This window comes from Camponotus vicinus, unplaced genomic scaffold (genome assembly GCF_025532165.1).
Source record: "Camponotus vicinus isolate PSW18456_S1 unplaced genomic scaffold, iyCamVici1.0 SCAF_3, whole genome shotgun sequence".
In the NCBI taxonomy this organism is placed as follows: domain Eukaryota; kingdom Metazoa; phylum Arthropoda; class Insecta; order Hymenoptera; family Formicidae; genus Camponotus; species Camponotus vicinus.
Window position 1 is genome coordinate 8,698,435 of NW_028141967.1, and position 14,930 is coordinate 8,713,364.

Here is a 14,930-nt window from a genome sequence, read left to right on the forward strand (position 1 = left end):
AGACTGCAAACTCTCGAAGCTCTTCAGTTCTCGAAGGTCACGCCGGAGTCAGCCTCATCGAAATCAAGTACAAGTTCCAACCGATCCGTGCGCGTGCAACACGCGCGAAAATCGGAAAACAAGCGTGATCGTTGCTCCGTTTGTCACCAAGACCATTACATAATGTTTTGCGCCGGGTACAGATCGAAAACCGCCACCGAAAAAAAGCAGCACATCGAGGGCGCAAACTTGTGCCTTAACTGTCTTGGCAAGCATAAAACCAGCGAATGCACCTCCAAGAAGACATGTTCCGCGTGTGGCGAGAAACACCACACGACGCTGCACGACGCGCGCATTGAGTCCGCGATCTCGAAAACATCGCACACCACACGGTATTCGCCGGAGACTCCCATCGCCGTTTTGTTCGCGACTGCACGCGTTCGGGTTACAGATTGATTCGGAGTTACACACGTCGCTCGTGCCCTGGTGGATCAGGGATCCGAGTCCTTGCTGGTCTCCGAGGCGTTGGTGCAACGTTTGCGACTCGCACGAACATCCACATCCGTCGCAGTGTTCCATGTCGGCGGAAAGCAAACCGGATACGCCCGCGGTCAAGTAGCCTTGAGGCTATCTGCGCTAGGAGACGGATCCACGATGACGGTCGCAGCACTGGTGTTTCCCCGGCTCACTATTTATGACGGTGAGATCAAGGCCGACTCGCGCTCTTGGAATCACCTTTGCGGATTGGAGCTCGCTGACCCAGACTTCCTCAAAGCGGATCCTGTGGACATTCTGCTGGGTGCGGACGTTTATGCTGCCATCCTGCAGGATGGCATTCGCAGAGGTGAATCTCATCAACCTGTGGCGCAGAAAACATCGCTAGGATGGATTCTTTCCGGCACCGTCGACTCCGCGCCGCGTTCTCACCCACGCAGCAGCGAGGGGGATCTGTCTACTCTTGTCAGACAGTTTTGGCAGCAGGAGGAACTCCCTGGCAAAGAGTCGCCTCTCACTCCGGAAAACCAAAGGTGCGAAGATTTATTTCGTCAAACATACTCGCCGGCCCGACGGTCGCTACATAGTCCGCCTTCCGGTCATAGAGCCACTACCTAATCTTGCAGCCACGCGCCGATCAGCTCTTTGGGTTCTCATGAGCATGGAGCAAAGGTTCGTCAGAGAACCCCGCCTGCAACAACTCTACAGGGACTTCATGAAGCAAGGACTTAGATCACATTAGCGTAGCGGGTCCCGCGATTTCGAGCCGAGCCAGCCACTTACCTCATCACGGCGTCATGCGCGAGGCTAGCTCCTCAACTAAACTGCGTGTAGTATTCAATGGATCGTCGCAAGTGCCGTCCGGAACTTCTTTGAATCAACATCTCCTCGTGGGGCCGAACTTGCTCCCGCAGCTCGCGGATATCCTATCAAGATGGAGACGTCATCGTTACGCCCTAGCGACGGATGTCGAAAAAATGTATCGCCAGATACAAGTGCACCCAGACGACCGCGATCTGCAACGAATATTGTGGCGTCATAACGAGACCAGCGAGATTCGCGAATACCAACTAAATACAGTGACTTACAGACTTGCCTGCGCGCCCTTCTTGGCAATGCGTATTCTCCGACAGCTCGCGGAGGATGAAGAAGAAAGATATCCCCAGGGGGCTGCTGTCATCCGCCGCGACGTTTACATGGACGACGTACTCACGGGCGCGGACACGACCGAAGAGGCGCTGACGCTGCAGCGGCAGCTGAATGACCTCTGCATGGCGGGTGGGTTTCCGCTCAAAAAATGGTCATCGAACAATCCTGCTGTCTTGATCAACATTCCAGCTGAACATTGCATGCAGCAAGAGAGTCGCGAGTGGCAGCCGCATGAAACCCACGCGATGCTTGGCCTCTAATGACATCCGGCCGCCGACTGTTTTTCATTTGCGACGCGGAATATATCGGTGACTCAGATCACGAAGCGCTCAGCTTTCTCCTTGACGTCGCGCCTGTTCGATCCTCTCGGGTGGCTGGCGCCCACAGTAGTGAGCGCAAAAACCTCTCTCCAGCAAATCTGGCTTCAAGGTCTCGGATGGGACGATCCTCTCGACGACGCCATCGCAGAGAAGTGGCTCAACTATCAAGCGGAGCTCTCCCTGCTTGAACACATACGAGTTCCTCGGTGGATTGGCCGGTCCACCTCAAACACGCAGCTCGAAGTGCACGGATTCGCTGACGCCTGCGAAAGTGCCTACGCCGCCGTAGTTTATCTGCGGATAAATCACGAAAAATCATGGAACACGGCTTTACTGCCAAGACAAAGGTCGCCCCGGTTAAACAAGTATCACTGCCTTGTCTCGAACTATGTGCGGCCACCTTCCTTGCTCGGCTCGCCTTTCGTCTACAGTCGGTGCTCGATCTCTCAAAGACTCCTTTACATCTGTGGTCGGATTCCACGGTGGCTCTTAGATAAGAGGTCACCCTTCTCGATGGCAGACTTACGTGGCGAACCGGGTGTCAGAGATCCAAACTACCGTTCCGGACGCGCAATGGCACCACGTCCCCGGGCGGGAAAACCCGGCGGACTGCGCCTCCCGCGGTCTGTTGCCCAGCGAGCTGGTGGATCATAAACTATGGTGGCGCGGCCCCTCTTGGCTTAAGATGGATTTTCTCTACTGGCCAACTGCTGCGGGTCCCATTGACGACGAGACCTTGCCGGAAAAGCGAGCCAAGATCCACGCGACCAGCGCCACTTTAAAGGAGCCTGACGAGTTGCTGCGGTTCTCTTCTCTTAGTAGGCTATTGCGCGTGACTGCGTGGTGTCGACGCTGGCTGCACCGACGGAAAAGCAAAAGTCGATCAGCCGAACCGGATGTCCTCGGAGAGTTCCTTTCGACGTCTGAACTCGACGGAGCTCGACTATTATGGATCCGGCTGACAGGCTGAAAAATTTAAATCAGAATTAGTTGCCTTACAACACGGTCGAAACTTTTCAAAGTCGAGTCAACTTAACTGTCTTACCCCTCTTGTAGATTCTCAAGGTATTCTTCGCGTCGGCGGACGCCTGAAGCTTGCCTTTCTGGCATATAACGAGCGATACCCAATCATCCTGCCTAACGAGTCTCACTTCACTCGACTCGTCGTGGACGCTTGTCACCTGCAATCGCTGCACGGCGGAGTTCAGCTGACCCTAGGACTGTTACGCCAACGATACTGGATTCCCCGCGGTCGCGCCATAGTCAAACAACGGATTCACCAGTGGGTGACATGCGCGAGATGGCGGGCAGCGACTCCTCAGCAATTAATGGGCAGCCTTCCTCGAGAGCGGGTGACGCCAGCAAGGCCTTTTTTGCACACCGGGGTGGACTACGCCGGGCCCACCCTTCTGCGGACTACCAAAGGCCGAGGTCATCGAGCTTACAAGGCCTTTATAGCCGTTTTCGTCTGCCTATCCACGCGAGCGGTGCACTTGGAGGTAGTATCCGATTATACCGCGGACGTCTTCCTAGCGGCTCTACGACGATTCATCTCCCGGCGTGGAGTGTGCAGCACCCTCCGCAGCGACTGTGGGACGAACTTCGTCGGAGCCGATGCCCAGCTAAGAGCCCTCTTCACAGCCAGCCATCCCGAGCGACGCTCGATCGAGCAACGGCTTTCCGAAGAGCATATCCAATGGAAATTTAACCCGCCATCAGCTCCTCATTTCGGCGGCATCTGGGAGGCTGCCGTTAAATCGATTAAACATTATCTGCGTCGGGTGCTGGGTGAAGTCACGCTGACTTATGAGGAGATGAGTACCCTCCTTATACAGATCGAAGCGTGCCTTAATTCTCGTCCGTTACAGGGTCTTTCGGATGATCCGGACGACTTCGCTGCTCTCACGGCGGGCCACTTTCTCTTGGGTTCTGCGCTGACCGCCTTCCCGGAGCCGTCGCTGTCGGACCTCCAATCGATTAACCCGTTGGCGCCTTCTCCAGCAGATGCGAGATCACTTCTGGGATCGATGGTCTCAAGAATATCTCCACGGACTCCTCCATCGCCCCAAGTAGTGGAAAAAAGATGAGGGGTACAAGGTCGGCCGATTATGCCTCATCCGCAACGAAGCCGCTCCACCTACGCGATGGCCTCTGGCGCGTATTGTGCGGGTCCATCCGGACGAGGATGGACAAATCCGCGTCGTAACCGTGCGTTCCTCCACGTCCGAACTGACTCGTCCAGTGACTCGTCCTTTTGCCGAAAAGCGACAACGACTCGTTGGAAGATCTATCCCCACTATTAAAAAAAGAAATGTGTGTATCGGCTGTATCGAAATTAGACTTAACGCATAATTGAACGTTTCTGGCTAATTACCTGCTTTGACTTTTGAGAAATAACTCCCACGCTGTATAATTACTCGAGCCATTCTCGTATCACGTTCAGTTTTATTATCACCGAAACTACTCGTGGTCAATTACATCCAGAACACGTATATTTATGCGCTCCCAGCTGCCTTTATTACGCATAAAATCCTATAATGCAATACGCTATGCTTCCGTTTTAAAGTATCAGTTTTTCATGCATCTGATTGTCAAACATACATAATTTAATTGTATAAATCATTAGTCGGAAATAATCGAATTATTGTTGTACTTCATTATTTGACGGATGATCGTTATATGTGATGAATACAGTGAAAACGCATAGCGAACACAGGATGGCATGTTGAGGAGGCCCCGCGAGGTCCTTCCTCTAAATCACCAGGATTCCGCTACCTTCTCTTTAATTTTTTTTCACCCGAAATCTCGGGCGAGGCGGGCGGAATGTTCGAAATCTATCTAAAAGCTAGTCAAATGAGACGCTGATTTAAAAAAATTCATAGCTTGAAAAGCGAGTCGTGGCTCGCCCGTTTATCCGACGTCCCTGGCGCTCCGAGGCAGCCCAGTATAACGAAATCTTGCACTGTCAGCGCAAAACAGCGCTCGCCCTTCTTGAAAGATCCAATAATAAATAACAAAGATACGTTAAATTTGAACATTAACTTTGTAACGTACGCTCCCGTATCGTTCTCAGATTTTATTTTATTTTATTTTTATTTCGGATAACTCGTCGGAGCCAAAGGTTCGGGTCGAGAAAGACGCGAGTTATTGTATTTAGATGTACGTGTTTATTTGTGTCTTGATGTACAGATGGTTGTGTAACAATGTGTATGAGTATGTATGTCGATGCGTGTATTCGCAGTTTATCGAATGTAATAGCGTTTTGCGAGAATTCGGGGATTCCAATATATATAGATATATTTCGCGGCTCTCGGCCTAGACGACGTCTACGCTTTTTTACAGCTGTTTTGGTTGCGGTTTTGTGGCTAGCACGCGTGGTCGGGAAATCAGCTGGTGGTCTTTAAACGCGTGTGCTTGCCTGCGAGTATAGTTTGATTCGTTAACGGAGTCTCGGTGTCTGGACGCTTATTTATAATTATTGTAACGCGGTGATGGATGCGCGGTGTGCGTGCTTTGTCTCACAGATTTCACGGGTGTTTTTATCGCGGGTACGTGTAGTTGCGGCTACACGACCGGTCGCTGGCCTGCTTGGAGGCTATCGCAAGATGTGCGCGGAAATCACGTCTCGTTAATGCGGTCGGAGATGGTTTAAAAGGACGGAGCGTGTTGACCAGAACGCGGACGAGTACTCTCGTCGGAGGCGGCTCTCTCTCCACCCCGTGAATTATGCAGTTCTGGTGTGAGTATGACTTAGTCGGTCGATCGAGAACGCTCGGCAGGATCGGAGCGGCCCTCTGATCCTATGCGACGACTATGATTGTACGGATGCACGGCTTGTTGTCGAGAACTCTCGACGAAGGCGGAGGTACCCTCTACCCTCGGTTTCGAGTCGTGCTTCTGGTCAGGATCACATGATACCCATGTGAGAGCGGATCAGGAAGAAGTATCTTTTCTTGGGCCGATGGGCCCTTATACTGGAGTTCTGGACCCGCGTCGGCGCAGAATCGGGATCCCCCTACCGAGTGTCAGAATCGGTACAGGGTACTCGGCGGGGGATGAGATGCCGAACGCGGGCCGTTCACTCGTCGCGTCGTCGGATCTCATCGGCAGCTTGGATCTTTTCGGCGCTTGTACGGCCGTTTATTGTTTAAAATAAAATGTGAGCGCACCGCGCCCCTGCCCTTGCCCGACCGATGTTCGTCGGGCGGCAGCTTTCGACTGGTGTACGCCGGGAATTCGTAACGATGCCCGGGTGCATCGTTACAACTTGAATATCTAGACTCTCTTGAAAAATCTGGATTCTTCGAGAAGGACCTAAGTATAAATTGCCGCGATCGACGAGCGCAGTGCCTTTTGTCGAAAAGTCTCCGACGCGCTTATTTCGATCTCTGATATTAAAAGTTCTCTCCGTTGCTCGCAGAATTTATCGATTGCTTCCGTTACTTGCGGACTCTATAAAATTCAGTTTAAATTTTACGCATCGAAATTATACTTTTTTTTTGGTCTATCGTTATTCTTTTGTCCGTCAATTAAAAGACTGTAAATTTATTAAGACTTTGTATTTGTGTAATAGAATAAAGGACTTTGTACATATATATATATATATATATATATCGGGACTTATCGTTCTCTTTCTCTCGTGCCGCGCTCACTTCCCGGTCTATTCTCGCGCTCTCGCAAACAGCTATAGTTTATAGTAGTGTAGTGAAAGCCGCAGCATAAATTTCACAGCATATGCTATCAAGTTGAAGCTTTTCAAATATTATATTATTTGTAGGCAACGGCAATGAAAGTAATTTTTTTTTAGGCACCAATAGACACCACACAGCCGGGTAGGCTATCGTACATTCGAAGCTTGGTGTTATCAAAAAAATCGCCAGCGATCAGTATAATTTGCTCCAATAATTTGTTAGCTTTTGTCGCTGTATGACATGCTATAATTATATAAGAATTATCGCAATATATAGCACACTTTCAAAATAAGAATCCTCTTATAACGTGTAAAAATCGGTTCAATGATTCATTTTATCTGGATTTTTATTCTTATCAAATATGCCTTTTAGTTGAGGCAGTGTCTTTATAATCTCTGAATTAAATTTCGCTTCCAGAATGCACATGCAAATCGTATCTGATGTAAAACATTTTTTAAAGTAACCAGCACACAAATTAAGATCACTTCTCGAATTTTTTTTGAATAACCAACATACAAATTAGATCGACTCTAGATTTTTTTGAATAACCAGCACACGAATTAAATCGCCTCTGGAATACTTTTCGAATAGCCAGCATCAGAATTAAATCACCTCAGAGTTTTTCTTAAACCAGTACACGAATTAGATCGCCTCTGGATTTTTTTTAATAATCAGCTCACGAATAGATCGCCTCTGAAATAAATATTTTAAATAACCAAAGCGCACATGCAAACCGCATCTGATATGAAATATTTCTAAAAACAACCAGCCTACGAATAAATTGCCTCTGGATTTTTTTGAATAACCAGCACACGAATTAAATCGCCTCTGGATTTTTTTTAAACCAGCACATAAATTAGATCGCCTCTGGATTTTTTTTCAATAACCAGCACACGAATTAAATCGCCTCTGGGTTCTTTTAAACCAGCACACGAATTAGATCGCCTCTGGATTTTTTTTAGTAATCAGCTCACGAATAGATCGCCTCTGAAATAAATATTTTAATAACCAGAGCGCACATGCAAACCGCATCTGGTATGAAATATTTCTAAAAACCACTAGTCCACGAATAAATCGCCTCTGGGATAAATATTTTTTAAAAAGTATTTTTTAATTAATAACTAGAGCGCACATGCAAACCGGATCTGGTAAAATATATAATCTGTACGTATATATGTGTGTGTGTGTGTGTGTGTGTGTGTGTGTGTGTGTGTGTGTGTGTGTGCGTGTGTGGGTGTGTGTATGTATGGACGTATGTATGTATAAAAGTGATGCGAGAGTTACATGAGGAAGCGAGATAATAAAAACGAGCGAAATAACAATAAGAGCGAACGAGATAGAAATAGCACGAGCAACGAGAACTCTAGCTCGAGAATCGGATCTTTCTTTCACACTATTATTTTCCTCTCGCTCGCATCTATTACTGTCTCGCTCGCTCCTATTATTGTCTCGCTCGCATCTATTACTGTCTCACTCGCTCTCGATTCTTGGGTCCACTTATCTTTTCGAGCTGTCTATCACGATTGTCAAGTGTGACGGAGAAAGCAAGACCATGAGTAGAGAGCGAGCGAGATAACCTATCATCAAAGAGTTCCGAAGTCTCTTACAATCAATTTCTTTGCTTCCTCTATCCATTCCGAATTCATGAAAATGTAAACATCTTATAAAATAAAAATTGACTTTTATTTTTAATTTCATCGGTTTGAAAATAATTTTAATGAATTAATGAGATTTTTGCGATTAAAATGATATTAAACACGGCGTAAATCGGGTAATTTTTAATTAGTCTGATAATACAAGTTTTATAATTATATATTTAACTAAATTTATGCGATAATAAATTAAGATAATTTTTTTCACTGCACAATATATAGATCATTTAATATTAATTATATCGATCATATTTAGATCAGGAGACGTCATGTGAACACCACAATTGATAACATTGAAAATGTATTAGAAACTAAAATTTTTACATTACTTAATTTATCTTACTGAATATAATTTTAGAATTAATATGATTTTGACGACTAAAATCACATTAAACAACCCAACATTTTATTCGAATAATTTTCAAGATACATTCTTATATAACAATAAGTAAAAGTTATCCGAATTATATTGTGTTCGATGTCATTTTAAACGCAAAAATTTCATTAATTATGTGTGTTTGAGAGAGCGCGAGAATAGACCGGGAAGTGAGCGCGGCACGAAAGAAAGAGAACGATAAGTCCCGATATATATATAGGTCTATGTACAAAGTCTTTATTCTACTTCACCAATACAAAATATGTTTAATATATTTACAGTCTTAATATATTTACAGTCTTTTTAATTAAACGAAGAAATAACGAGCGTAAAAACTCGAGCCGAATTTTCGAACCCGCAAGCGACGAAAAGAATCGATAGAATCCGCGAGCAACGGAAAGCACTTTTATTATCTGAGAGCGAAATGAGCGCGTCGGAGATTTTTTGACAAAAGGCGCAGTGCTCCGCGATCGCGTCGCTTTATACTCAAGCCCTTCTCGAAAGATCCCGATTTTTCGTGAACTCGACAGTTACCGAGACAACGTTTAAATTGAACGATCTAACGGGTTATTTGTTGTTGTTAGATCTTTCGAGAAGGGCGAGCGCTGTTTTGAATTGTCGCTAATAAAGCGATATTTCGTTACCGACTGCCAGGGGCGCCGAATGAACGGTCGGGCCCTCGACTCTCTTTTTGGTCGAATGCAATTATTCGAGCCTTGACTTTTTAAAGTTCGACTAGTTTCGAACATCCCGCCCGCCTTGCCCGATGCTTCGGGCGAAAAGATGCGAAAAGACGGCCGGAATCTCGGCGGTTTCTTCTAAATGCTTTACGAAGCCCCTCTCGCGTACCGTTGAAATTTACATGAATGGCGTAATTCGAGTCCGTAGTTTTTTTTTTTAAAGTGAATGCGAGTGAAGTGCGTGAGCAAGAGAACAACACGGATTAGCGAAATAGTTATCTACAAGTGAAGACAGGTAATTATTAACAAAATGATTATAACTGGACTTCTATACAATGATTATTTACAAAATCCCCCCCCCCTTTTTTTTTTACAGAGGAGGGTCTTTCGCCGACTCGTCGCCTTTCGGCAAGAAGACGAGCTTCGTAATCGGGCGAGTCAGCTCCGACTTGGCCGTCCGGACCGACACGACGCGGATCTGTCCATCCTCGCCCGGATGGGCACGCACGATGCGCGCTAAAGGCCATCGCGTCGGTGGTGTGGCCTCATTACGTATGAGGCATAAGCGGCCGATTTGGAATTCGTCGTCCTTGTTCCACCACTTAGGACGATGGATGAGTCCGTGGAGGTATTCCTTGGCCCATCGATCCCAGAAGTGGTCTCGCATCTGCTGGATGAGGCGCCAACGGGTGAGGCGATTCGCTGGTTGATCCGCCAGTGACGGTTCCGGGATGGCTGTCAATGCGGAACCCACGAGGAAGTGTCCCGGCGTAAGAGCAGCAGTGTCGTCCGGATCATCCGAAAGTGCCTGTAACGGACGAGAATTTAGACACGCCTCGATCTGTGCGAGCAGAGTGCTCATCTCCTCGTAGGTCAGCGTGGTGTCGCCCAGCACCCGACGCAGGTGATGTTTCACTGACTTAACGGCTGCCTCCCATATACCGCCGAAATGAGGAGCCGACGGCGGGTTAAATTTCCATTGGATGTGCTCCTCGGAGAGCCGTTGCTCGATCGTGCGTAGCGCTGGATTGCTGGCGGCAAAAAGAGATCGGAGCTGCGCGTCGGCCCCGACGAAGTTGGTCCCACAGTCGCTGCGGAGGGTGCTGCACAATCCATGCCGGGAGGTGAACCGTCGCAGCGCTGCTAGGAAGGCGTCCGCGGTGTAGTCGGAAACCACCTCCAAGTGCACCGCTCGCGTGGACAGGCAGACGAATATGGCTATAAAGGCTTTGTAAGCCCGATGATCCCGGCCTTTGGTGGTCCGCAGCAGGACGGGACCGGCGTAGTCCACCCCGGTGTGACGAAAGGGCCGGGCTGGCGTTACTCGCTCTCTAGGAAGACTGCCCATGAGTTGCTGTGGAGTCGCCGCCCGCCATCGCGTGCACGTCACGCACTGGTGAATCCGCTGCTTTACCACGGCGCGGCCGCGGGGAATCCAATATTGTTGGCGTAGCAGTCCCAAGGTCAGCTGGACTCCGCCATGCAGCGAGCGAAGGTGGCAAGCGTCCACAACGAGTCGAGTGAAGTGCGACTCGTTAGGCAGGATGATTGGATGTCGCTCATCGTACGCCAGGAGCGCGTGCTTCAGGCGCCCGCCTACACGGAGAAGACCTTGAGGATCTAAAAAAGGAGTAAGACGATTGAGCTGACTTGATTTAGACAGATTTCGACCTTGTCGCAAGGCAATTAAATCTGCTTTGAATTTTTCAGCCTGAATTTGTCGGATCCATTGCAGTCGGGCGTCGTCGAGTTCGGCCGTGGAAAGGGACTCTCCGAGGACAGAATCCGGTTCGGCGGTTGGTGAACCTTTGCTCTTCCGTCGATGGAGCCAGCGTCTACACCACGCCGTCACGCGTAACAGTCGGCTGAAGGATGAGACCCGCAGCAACTCGTCCGGCTCCTTTGAAGTGGCTCCGGTTGCGTGGACCTTAGTTCTTTTCTCGGGTAACGTTTCCTCGTCAAGCAGAATCCTTGTCTTTGGCCAGTCAAGAGCGTCCATCGTGAGCCACGAGGGACCTTGCCACCAGAGTTCGTGTCCGACGAGCTCGCGGGCTGACAAACCGCGAGAAGCGCAATCCGCTGGGTTCTCACGCCCGGGAACGTGGTGCCATAGCGCGTCCGGAGTGGTCGTCTGGATCTCGGACACCCTGTTTGCCACGTAGGTCTGCCATCGAGAAGGATGTCCTCTTATCCATCCAAGAGCCACCGTGGAGTCCGACCAAAGATGCGTGGGGGCCTTTGAAAGGTCAAGCACTGATCGGAGATGAGAAACGAGCCGCACAAGGAGTGTGGCCGCACAAAGTTCGAGGCGAGGCAACGACACTTGTTTCAGCGGAGCAACCTTTGTTTTGGCAGCCAGCAAGGCAGTGGTCCATGCTTCGTTCTGATTTAACCGCAGGTAAACTACGGCGGCGTAGGCGCTCTCGGAGGCATCAGCAAACCCGTGCACTTCGATCTTGGTGGTTGATGAGTACTGGCCGACCCACCGGGGAACTCGTATCTGTTCAAGCAGCGGGAGCTCCGCTTGATAATTGAGCCATCTCCTAGCGAGGGCATCGCCGAGAGGATCGTCCCATCCGAGACCTTGAAGCCAGATTTGTTGTAAGGAGATTTTGGCGCTCACTACGGTGGGAGCTAGCCACCCGAGAGGATCGAAAAGACGAGACATCAGAGAAAGAGCCGTGCGTTTCGTGATCTGAGTCACCGTGATATGACGCGTCGAAAATGAGAAGCAGTCCGCGGCAGGATGCCATTGGAGGCCGAGCATCGCGTGGGTCTCGTGCGACTGCCATTCGCGAATCTCCTTTTGCATCCGATGCTCAGCAGGAATATTAGCCAAGAGGGCCGGGTCGTTTGACGACCACTTTCGCAGTGGAAAGCCGCCCGCCAAGCAGAGATCCTTTAGCTGCCGCTGCATTGCCAACGCTTCCTCGATGGTGTCCGCGCCAGTGAGCACGTCGTCCATATAGACATTGTGGCGGGTGACAGCAGCTCCACGAGGATATCTCTCCTCTTCATCATCCGCGAGTTGTCGGAGCGTACGCATAGCCAAGAATGGCGCACAGGCAAGTCCGTAGGTCACCGTGTTGAGCTGGTATTCTTGGATTTCGTTGGTCTCGTCGTAACGCCACAAAACTCTTTGCAGGTCTCGATCGTCGGGGTGGACGAGTATCTGGCGATACATTTTTTCTACGTCCGTCGCTAGGACGTAGCGATGACGTCTCCACCGTAGCAAGATATCCGCAAGTTGTGGAAGCAAGTTCGGTCCTACAAGGAGGCTCTGGTTTAGAGAAGCCCCTGACGGCACGTGTGAAGAACCGTTGAACACTACGCGGAGCTTTGTTGAGGAGCTGGCCTCGCGCATAACGCCGTGATGAGGTAGGTGACTGACCCTGTTTGAAGCCGCAGGGCCCGCTAGGCTCATGTGACCTAAGTCTTCCTATTGCCTCATGAAGTCCTTGTACATCTGTTGCAGGCGGGGCTCTCGGGTGAACCTCTGCTCCATACTTGAAAGGACCCGAAGAGCTGAGCGGCGCGTGGCAGCAAGATTCGGCAGTGGCTCGACTGCCGGAAGACGGACCATATAGCGACCATCGAGCGTGCGAGAATGAGTTTGGCGGAAGAAATCTTCGCACTTCTGGTCCTCAGGATTTGGAGACGATTCTCGGACAGGAAGTTCCTCCTGTTGCCAGAATTGCCGGACGAGCGCAGGCAGGTCCTCCTCGGTGCGGCAGACGTGAGTGAGGGTGTGGCGAGGAGCGGCTGGCGAGCCAACGATACCGGAAAGAATCCATCCCAGTGAAGTTCTCTGAGCCACGGGTTCATTTTGTTTACCCTTACGGAGCCCTTCCTGCAAGATAGCCGCATACACGTCCGCGCCCAGCAGGATATCCACAGGGTCAGCTGTCAGGAAGTCCGGGTCAGCCAGCTCCAATCCGCTGAGATGAGTCCACGAGCGTGAGTCGGCCTTGATTCTACCGTCGTAGATAGTGAGGCGGGGGAACACTAGTGCTGAGACCGTCATCGTGGATCCGCCTCCTAAAGGAGATAGCCTCAGGGCCACCTTTCCGCGGGCGCAGCCGGTGTGTTTCCCGCCGACGCCGAACACTGCTACGGATGTTGGTGTACGGGCAAGTCGCAAGCGTTGCACCAACGCTTCGGAGACCAGCGAGGATTCGGAGCCCTGGTCCACCAGGGCTCGAGCGACGTGCGTGACTCCGAATCGGTCCTTAACGCGAACGCGTGCCGTCGCGAGTAGGACGGCGATGGGAGTCTCCGGCGAATAACGCGAGGTGTGCGCTGTTTTCGCGACCGCGAACTCCTTACACGCGTCGTGCAGTGTCGTATGATGCCTCTCTCCACACGCGGAGCACGACTTTTTCGAAGCGCACTCGTCAGTCTTGTGCTTGCCCAGGCAGTTGAGGCACAAGTTGGCGGCCTCGATGAGCTGCTTCTTTTCGGCGGCGGTCTTCGACTTATATCCGTCGCAGAACATTATATAATGGTCCTGCTGGCAAACGGAGCACCGACCGCGCTTGCCTTCTGATTTTCGAGCATGTTGCACGCGCGCTGCTCGGTTTGATTTTGGAGAAGCGGACTCCGTCGCGACCTTGGAAGGTTGAAGAGCCTCGAGAGTTTGTAGCCTTTCATCAAGGAACGCTCTCAACGTGGCATACGACGGCGGCTCCGTCGTGCCTTTGACGGAATGCTCCCATTCCCGCCGCGACCGAGGATCAAGACGTTCTACTACGGAGTAGACGAAAAGGTCTTCGCTGCTCGTGGTCGGTCGGCCAATGCTTTCGAGCGAACTGACCGTATTAATAACTCCGTGTAATAGCTTGCGCAAATCAGAAGCAGACTCACCCTTTAGTGCCGGAAGAGACGAGAAGCGAGCAAGATAGGAACGAACCAGGAGACGTTGGTTCTCGTAGTGGCGGGTAAGCTCCGTCCACGCTCGTATAAAGTTTTCACCGGTCACTGGCAGATCTCCAATTAATAAAGCTGCTTCTCCTTTCAGACACGTCCTCAGGTAATGCAGCTTTTCTACCTGGGAGATAGCGGTGTCCTGGTCGATGATGGAGTTGAAGAGGTCCCGGAAGGAGGGCCAGTCCTGGTAGAGCCCAGAAAACGGTGGCAGCTGTATTCGTGGAAGAGTAGTGCGAGGAGCCTGAGATGACGGCTCTCGCGCCTTCGTAGCAGCTTCCTTTTCCTCGGTCTTGAGGCTACGTAGCAGGTCTAGCAGCATACCTTTATTACCTTATTAGGAGGTAGGCCTCCTCAGCCAGAGCAGGTATGTCGAGCCTTAAGTATTCCGAATCTGCGATTTGGTCTAAGTAGTTCAGGAGCTCGTCGTTGTGTGTGTCGAATTTGGACCAATACTTTTCCAAGGACTGCAAGCGCGCCTCCACGGCGCCCACCGTGATTTTGGCAGCGCCCAGCTTCAACAGATTATCATGAGTGCGGGCGATTTTGCCGTAGAGATCTGTTGCGGCGGTAACTGTCGGGAATAGCACGGAAGGTCACTGAAAGGGCACGGTCACTCACTTCACTGCACGGCACCGGACAAGCAATCCGGCTCGAAGGACCAG

General features: G+C 50.3%; 3 protein-coding genes across 3 annotated transcripts; 1 reads left to right on the forward strand and 2 right to left on the reverse strand.

Annotated features, from left to right (window-relative positions):
* Positions 1–2,628: 2,628 nt before the first annotated feature.
* On the forward strand, positions 2,629–4,030 carry LOC145968961 (uncharacterized). The gene is made up of 2 exons (XM_083094844.1): positions 2,629–2,761; positions 3,000–4,030. The coding sequence occupies exons 1-2, from the start codon at positions 2,629–2,631 to the stop codon at positions 4,028–4,030; spliced, it is 1,164 nt and encodes a 387-aa protein (XP_082950970.1).
* A 5,682-nt stretch (positions 4,031–9,712) lies between these two features.
* LOC145968962 (uncharacterized) lies at positions 9,713–12,766 on the reverse strand. Its single transcript, XM_083094845.1, has one exon. The coding sequence runs from the start codon at positions 12,764–12,766 to the stop codon at positions 9,713–9,715; it is 3,054 nt and encodes a 1,017-aa protein (XP_082950971.1).
* A 15-nt stretch (positions 12,767–12,781) lies between these two features.
* LOC145968963 (uncharacterized) lies at positions 12,782–14,587 on the reverse strand. The gene has a single exon (XM_083094846.1). The coding sequence runs from the start codon at positions 14,585–14,587 to the stop codon at positions 12,782–12,784; it is 1,806 nt and encodes a 601-aa protein (XP_082950972.1).
* Positions 14,588–14,930: the final 343 nt, after the last annotated feature.